The 9,198-nt window shown below is 36.9% G+C and overlaps 1 protein-coding gene across 1 annotated transcript; it reads right to left on the bottom strand.

The window, feature by feature from the left end:
• Positions 1 to 3,379: 3,379 nt before the first annotated feature.
• Positions 3,380 to 6,623, bottom strand: LOC132716551 (uncharacterized). The gene is made up of 3 exons (XM_060699852.1): positions 6,057 to 6,623; positions 4,563 to 4,709; positions 3,380 to 3,911 (listed from the first exon to the last, which is right to left on the bottom strand). Exons 1-3 carry the CDS (start codon positions 6,265 to 6,267, stop codon positions 3,733 to 3,735), a joined length of 537 nt encoding a protein of 178 aa, XP_060555835.1. The 5' UTR covers positions 6,268 to 6,623; the 3' UTR covers positions 3,380 to 3,732.
• Positions 6,624 to 9,198: the final 2,575 nt, after the last annotated feature.

Here is a 9,198-nt window from a genome sequence, read left to right as displayed (position 1 = left end):
CGGCTTCATCCTAAGTACTGCCGGGAACGACCGGGGTTACACCGGGGAAGCACTGTAACTCTGCCGGCACAAACCGGGGATGATCCGGGGTATGGTAGAGCCGGTAGAACCCCGGCGAATGCCGGCAGAGCCCCGATGAATGCCGACAGAGCCCCAGTGAATGCCGGCAGAGTCCTGGATGATGATGATGGAGCTACGGTTGATACCGGTAGAGCCCCAGCAAAACTCAATTCATTTCAAAAGAATCACGGCAATATGCGATGATTTTAAAACCCTTCCCCATCTACCTTCTGTCCAGACTTGCATAAGGATTATTCAGAAAATCATCATGAATTACTTATTAATTAGGAGAAATATCATTTAAAATTATATTAATGAAAATTATGTATCAGCGTCATCATTTTTGCGCGTTTTCAATCCACCGGGTCTCTACCGGGATCGTCCTGGGCTCTGCCTGGATTGTCCGGGGCTCTACCGGCGTCATCCGGGAACGACCGGGGAAGCACCGGCATGTTCCGTAGCTACACCTTGGGACGCATCCTGGATGTTAGTTGGAAATTACCGTAGTGCTGCCGGGGTAAGTGTGACCGCAACTATAATTTCACCCCGGATCATCCCAGTAACTTAAGTTAAGTCTCACTGACATCCAGGCAGAGCCTCGGTAGACGTCCGGGGTGATCCGGGAACGACCGGGCTACAACCGGGAACAACATCCGTAACTCTGTCGGCAACGTCCGGGATGATCCGGGAACATCCGGCATTCGACCCCGGATGGAATAAAATATTTAATATCACCGGGGTGGTCCGGGATGATCCGGGAAGTATAGCTTTGTCGGCTTCATCCTTAGCTCTTCCGGGAACGACCGGTTTACACCGGGGAAGCACCGTAGCTCTGCCGGCAGAAACCGTGGATGATCCGGGAAAATGATATAGCCGGTAGAGCTACGGTAGAGCCCCTGTGAATGCTGGCAGAACCCTGGTGAATGCCGGCAGAGCCCCGGAGGATGACGATGGAGCTACGGTTGTTCCCGGTAGAGCCCCGGCAAAGCCCGGTTCATTTAAAAAGAATCACGACAATTTGCGATGATTGCACTTGTTTGTATTAAAACCCTTCCGGCTCTTCCGGCGTCATCCGGGAACGACCGGGGAAGCACTGACATGAACCGTAGCTTCCGTGGGCGCTGCCTTGATGATGACCTGGGCTCTACCGATGCCTTGATGGGTGGTTAGTTGGGAATTACCGTAGTGCTGCCGGGGTTAGTATGACCGCAACAATAATTTCACCCCGGCGAATTACGACAGGCTCGTTTAGAAACACATACATCTAAAAGTGTTCCTATTTAAGATTAATAACCCTGCAAGAAATTATTATGGCTAATTATAAGTAAGCATTTCTATATGACCTTGCATGGAAAACTAAGAAGTAAAGCCTCGGTCTCACTTACTCCCGGCAGAGCCCAGGACCATCCCGGTAAGTTACCGGGATGATCCGGGACGATCCGGGATGAAATTATTGTTGCGGTCACACTTACCCCGGCAGCACTACGGTAGTTCCCTACTAACCACCCAGGATGCGCTCCGGATCATCCAGGCAGAGCCCAGGTGAAGCTACGGTTCATGCCGGTGCTTCCCCGGTCGTTCCCGGATGACGCCGGAAGAGCCCCGGTTGACCAAGGCAGAGGCCCGGTCGATCCAGGCAGAGCCCCGGCAGAGCCCAGGACGATCCAGGCAGAGCCCCGGTAGAACCCCGGTGGATTGAAAACGCCCGAAAATGATAACTTTGATACATAATTTTTATTTAATATAATATCTATTGTTCCAGAATAGTAATTCATGATGATTTTCTGAAAAATCCTTATGCCATACTGGATAGAAGGGAAATGGGAAGGCTTTAAATACAAACAAGTTCAATCATCACAAATTGTCCTTATTTTTTTGAAATGATCCGGGCTTTGCCGGGGCTCAACCGGGGCTCTACCGGGATCAACCGTAGCTCTACCTTTATCCTCCGGGGCTCTGCCTGTAGTTACCGGGGCTCTGCCGGCATATACCGGGGCTCTACCGTAGCTCTACCGTAACTCTACCGGCTGTATCATACCCCGGATCATCCCCGGTTTGTGCCGGCAGAGCTACGGTGCTTTCCCGGTATCACCCCGGTCGTTCCCGGCAGAGCTAAGGATGATGCCGGCAAAGCTATACCTTCCCGGATCATCCCGGACCACCCCGGTGATATTAAATATTTTATTCCATCCGGGGTCGAATGCCGGATGTTCCCGGATCATCCCGGATCATCCAGGACGTTGCCGGCAGAGTTACGGATGTACCCCGGTTGTTCCCGGTCATACCCCGGTCGTTCCCGGATCACCCCGGATGTCTACCGGGGCTCTGCCGGGATGTAAGTGAGACTGTAGCTTAACATATGCAAGTTAACAAGTATTACTACTTTTGAAATATAACGAAGAAAGAAAGAAAAAAAGAACAACAACAATTAGAACATAAAATGTTTATTGACAGGTTGATTCGAATCGATTCACTAAGCTACTAATTACAATCATGACTGTAGATGAACGCTCAGGTAATTGAACTTTTAAACATTCTTTTCAGATTAATTCTCGTAAAGTAGGCGGAAGTTAGCGATGTCATTTTGAATATTCAACTTTGCGCTTTGATGTTTTCACTATTAACATATCAGTAAAATCGGACAAAAGTAGAGAATTAAACATTCGATAGTTACAATGTACTATATAACGGTTTTATCAACTAGGTTACTAACTTTGAAAAATGTATATACATGTACACAATTTGTTTGAAACAGTTATACACGTGTAATGATAAACTTGAATAGCACCTAATGCTCTGTAAAATAATGTGGTTTTGAACAAGCTTCATATTCATATAGTATCATAGCAATCATCATAAATCATATATCACAAATAATACATCATAAATCATATATCACAAATCATACATCATATATCACAAATCATACATCATATATCATATGCCACAAATCATATAGCATAAATATTATATCACAAATCATATATCCTAAATCATATATAATAAATCAAACATCATATATCACAAATCATACATCATCAATCATATATCACAAATCATACATCATTAATTATATATCACAAATCAAACATCATAAATCAAGTATCAAAAATCTTATATCACAAATCATAAATCATATATTACAAATCAAACATCATAAATATTTCGAGCATTTCGTGAACATAAGCATACTTTGTATCATATTAGTCCGTATCTCGAAATTAAAACAACATTTAAGTACCGCAAAACAATGTACAATATAAAAAAGAAAAGCGCCATGAAATGTTTTCTACAAAAGCTATAAAATATTTGTTTGTCCTGTCCTTCGTTGCTATAGTTACCGATTCTCGGAAGTCAAAGAGGGTGATTTATACAATCATTGGTTGTAATTATATTTTAATGGTAGTACAACACGTAAATTTGTCATTTGAAATAGTACAGTAGTACTTGTAATACCTTTTACTTTAACTAAACACGTTATCATTTTCAGATTCTGAAAAGACATATTCTGAATACAGTTTTATTTATTTCTGTATTCGTGTTCTATATCTCATTTTTCTATTGATGTTTTATGGACATGAAGAAGTTGCTTTTCGTGTCACAGGTAATTCGTCATTATAATGTGTGTATTGATTTCGTCGTCACCTGAATGACGTCACCATGACCTCATTATTAGAAACGTCTGTTCGGCGTTACTTGTCTACCATCATCGAGCACTTCCGGTATAATCAAAAGTCCAGCAATACAAGCCAGGATGGCCGCGATGACAGTTAATCCAAGAGAGTATGACACAACGTACGGATCCGGGACATACGACAACCAACATATCATTCCAACAAAGCAGAAAAATGCTGAAATTAAGATATCCAAAATTAACAAGGATCTTTATTTCACTCTTTAATTTAAGTTTTAAAGCTTCAATTATGGACAACATACTTGTGAAAAGTGACGCAATTTGCCAATATTCGTAGCTAAATAAACTTACTAACAGACAGTTACATAATTAAAAAAAAATACTTTTAGATGACCTCAATCGCAATAAAACCTATGTTCAACGATATGTTAACACATATAAAATATGATAAACAGATTCTAGCAATTCTAAACTATTACTTAAAGTGATATATTGTCCATCCAAGGGTATATAATGAGTCGAAATAAGTTTTCTTTTTGCGATCAATCCTATTTTATAGTTTAATTGGCATGGACGATAAATAACTCACGGGATCCAAGGAAAGTTTTATTAATATATATTGGGTTTTACCAGTAATGTTCAATTTTATAAAAAAGAGTGGGACAGTCTTTTTTATATTTTAGACAGATTTATATTTTATCCTAAACAAATTTCGGTATCGACCGTTGATCAGTCACCGTTAAAACAGTCAATCTTTTGTAATAAATTGTCAATTCAGCTCAATTTGACAATGAAAATATTAGCATAATATCATTAAATTATAATAAGCTGACGATATCTTGTCATGTGAGATTAAAGTACAAAATACCTGCAGTAAACAGCATAATCATGGCGGTGTATGCCAGGCATGTTCCTCTCATTGAACGGACGCACACATAAACACACAGGGCTATTGGTGCAAGTAGAAGAAGTATAAGTGCCAATATTTCAAAGCCTTGTGTTGCTGTGAAGTTTGCTGAAACGATAAAAAATTAATCATGAATAGTTTGAAATTAACATCATAGAGAATCGTTATTTATCCATACATGTACAGGTTTTTCTGCAATATCTGCAAAAAAAATTATTACGAGTATGTCACTCAATGTAGGAAGTCACCAAAGTCCCATCTTTAATATAATATCAACAGACACAATAAAGCATTCTGATAAGATTCACTTTCATGATTTTTTTATAAACTGATTTATTTTCTGAAAACAAATGACGTGAAAAAAACATTGGTTTTATTCTGGAAAATACAATTCCCATTGAAATTGAAAAATAAAATCTTGTGAGGATTTTCCTTACACAACAACTTCTAACAACTGCAACACTGTTGAAAGAAATACCGCCTGAAGCGACTATTTAATTGATATACTGATCAGATACAATATATCATAGGTTCACTGCGCTATGGAATTCAATAAACTCTTAAACAGTATCAGTCTCTTGAAATGTTCACACTTACCTGACACATCGCTAATTGCTTTTAATTTCGTTTTAAACTTTTGATTCGTGTTTTAGTAGACATTTGAGAAAATGTACGAGAGAAAAACAATTATATTTTATCTGAGGGAAATTGAATATAAGGTGTATCTTTCTGATCAAACTTCAAAGAGATTCTCTCATAATTGTTTTCTCTAATCTCTAGTAAGGTTCATTTCTATTAATAAAATCAACTTTGAAAAGGTAACTTTTATAACCATTTGTGGGAATACTTTTACTTTTAACCAGGAAACTATTTTCATATTGTATTTCTTAAGTAGTATTAGTATGATTTGATAACACTTATTAACCATGTACGATATCATTTTGAATAAATCACTTATGTATACAAACTAAAAGTACAGTGAAAATAAAAAGCTTTAAATTAACAAATATAAAAGCATTTCTGTGGCATAAAGGGCCTTTAAAATTTATGTTATTATTTAACTGACGTAATGATATATCGATGTAAAAATACTACTGTAGAGTGTAACAGTACTCGGTTTAACGCTTCCTTCTTTTTAAAACCATAATCTATCTATATTTTACAGAAGTAATATATAAAGTATAACAATAATGGTCATCTTTGGGTAAAATACTTTTATTGCAAACATTTAATGAATTCTAGGAAATTTGTACTGTGTACGTCTACTTTGAATAACTGTATGCGTAAACTAAGCTGCATTCCCTATTACTGATCATGTTATTTTTGTCCCTTCTTAAAAAAACAACTGTCATTATGTGACACGGTATTTTCATACAAATTATATTTCATTTGTTTGTATAACGATGTGCCTATGTGTGTACATGTTCTGTTCATATCACAGAATCAATATCTTACCATCTTTGAAACCCGAATTCACGTCGCCTTCAGTACAAGCTTTAGCCACACATGATTTCATCCGAAACAAACCGACCCTTATACTGTTAGTTGTGATTTGATAAACCATCCACGATATAGTCGCAACACCAACGATATCTAATATCATCGCGATTATTGCTACTACCAGAGCGATAATCGCCCATAGGGACGCACTCCCACATAATCCCATAATTTCGAAGCTTTAACACTTTTCAAAGTTAGTCAGGATACTGTTTAAAGCTTATGAAATAGTTCAGGTCCTCATGCACGTAGTCATTATTTGTTCATTATTTGTCACTGTTCGATTCTATAGATCGTCTGTATACTTAGATCTTTGACACATAAAACATTTGAGAATAAATGAAATAAAATGTATATCCCTCCTCTGTCTATCGCTATAATCACATTATTATATGTATTCGAACTAGCGAGGTTCTAGTGCGTAATGATAACGTCATTTAACGTTGTTTTTTCCTTAATAATTTTAAATAACATCCAAGTATTTTCCATTTAACTATCCTTCAAAATAATTTAACTTTGAACCTTGCCAATAAAGGATAGAAATAAAATGATTATGTACTGTTAAGTTTATCAATATCGATCTCACTTAAACGTAAGAAAACTGTTGATCACTTTAGCGTAAAGAATGAATCAAATCTTCTTCAATAAAATCTCTATTGACATTTAAATTTAATCATTATAAATTCTTTGCTTTCAATGAACAGATGATATCCTTTCACCGATGAAAGCAACTGAATTGATAAACCAGGTTTAATGACGTGAAAATAAAACGCTAACTATTGAACCATATGGGATTTTATTCATAAAAACTTTATTCAACTGACCGAATCAAGATTTAACTATTACTTTAACTTTGCGCTGGTTAATCGTGCAGTGTTTCAATACGTGAGTATTTCAATTAAAATAAATTAACATGGAAACAAACACTCGCATTTAGACACATATTGAATTTACATTTGTTTGCTTAATACCAAAACATCGTTTTCCCGATTTTCTAATCGAAATTTTGAATCTGATTATTGCCAATAACACAAATTTCTATATTACCGCTTATTTTATGCAAATTATTGCTGATAACTTAGACAAAATACTTATTTAAACAGTTTCTTTTTCTTAATTATTATAATATACACAATTTAATGTTAATATTACCAATATCTTTATATATTTATATTAACACAGAATGTAATACTGTACCTGTACCTCAAAACAAGGTTTACAGGTAAAAATTTACCGAACGAAAGAATGATTTAATACAAATAATATATAACATTATTAAGCTCTTTGGTAAATATTTGCATAAAATCTATAGCGTATTTTCACTTTCAATATACTACCTAAAGCTTAAGATGATAGGCAATAACCTTCGCCATATATCCCTATATTTGTTAAATACAAATATTTTCAGTACTTTTTAGCTCGACTATTCGATAAGAATAAGTAGAGCTATTGTAGTCACCCGAGCGTCGGCGTCGGCGTAACCACTTATGTTTTTGTAATACCTCAAATATTTTCAAAGTCCATTGACATATGGCTTTGAAACTTTGCACACTTGTTCACCATCATGACCCCAACCTGTAGACAGGGCGAGGTAACTGTATCAAGCATTTTGACAGAATTATGCCCCTTTTTCAACTTAGAATTTATGTTAAACTTGCACTTTCCAGTACCGTCCATGAACAGGCTCAATCAAACCGAGCCTGCAACATTTTCAATTTTGCCGTGTTGGGCTTTCTTTAGGGATTCTGTATTTATTTATTTTAAGATCACATCCGTGTTATTTGTGCCGTGTGGCGGCTGTAAAAAGTCTCCCCGTACATTTAATCAATGATGTTATATTTTCGATCCTTGAAGATCGTTCAGCACGACATTATTGTTGTGCTTGTGGTATTTTTAGTTTCAACTTTTTGGCACTTTCTAGTTGGGTGGTTCCAATATTCCTACTTGAATAATGTTGAATCACCCTTAGGATATGTTGCCTGCTTTTTAAATTTGTCTTTTGACGTCCTATCTGTGATACGCAGGCTTCATAACCTCAGATCCCCTTTCAAAATTCCATTTTATTTAGTTCCGCCCATTGTTTTCTCGTTTAGGGCACACGCATTTTTTTTACTTGGGGACCATATGCCGCTTTTCATGGAATGGCACTACCGTGTCACATTGAAGGTTCCATGATAACCGCCATATGAACACATCTGCGGATGTTTCAAAATTCTAAATTTTACCAGTTCATGTTAAATGTTGAATTCTGCTTAAGCCGGTGCTAGGGGGCGTGGACGGTAACTTGCACTTTCAAGTACCGTCCATGAACAGGCTCAATCAAACCGAGCCTGCAACATTTTCAATTTTGCCGTGTTGGGCTTTCTTTAGGGATTCTGTATTTATCTATTTTTTGTAATACCTCAAATATTTTCAAAGTCAATTGACATATGGGTTTGAAACTTTGCACGCTTCTTCACCATTATGACCCCAACCTGTAGACAGGGGGAGGTAACTGTATCAAGCATTTTGACAGAATTATGCCCCTTTTTCAACTTAGAATTTACGTTAAAGTTTTTGTAATACCTCAAATATTTTCAAAGTCCATTGACATATGGCTTTGAAACTTTGCACACTTGTTCACCATCATAACCCCAACCTGTAGACAGGAGGGTAACTGTATCAAGCTGTTTGACAGAATTATGCCCCTTTTTTCGACTTAGAATTTACGTTAAAGTTTTTGTAACACCTCAAATATTTTCAAAGTCCATTGATATATGGCTTTGAACCTTTGCACACTTGTTCACCATCATGACCCCAACCTGTAGACAGGGGGAAGTAACTGTATCAAGCATTTTGACAGAATTATGCTCCTTTTTCAACTTAGAATTTATGTTAAAGTTTTTGTAATACCTCAAATATTTTCAAAGTCAATTGACATATGGCTTTGAAACTTTGCACACTTCTTCACCATCTGTAGACAGGGGTAGGTAACTGTATCAAGCAGTTTGACAGAATTATGCCCCTTTTTCGACTTAGAATTTACGTTAAAGTTTTTGTAATACCTCAAATATTTTCAAAGTTCATTGACATATGGCTTTGAAACTTTGCACACTTGTTT

Source organism: Ruditapes philippinarum, unplaced genomic scaffold (genome assembly GCF_026571515.1).
Source record: "Ruditapes philippinarum isolate M1 unplaced genomic scaffold, ASM2657151v2 ctg6761_1_1_1_1, whole genome shotgun sequence".
Classification (NCBI taxonomy): Eukaryota; Metazoa; Mollusca; class Bivalvia; order Venerida; family Veneridae; genus Ruditapes; species Ruditapes philippinarum.
This window is presented reverse-complemented; position numbering and strand designations above follow the sequence as displayed.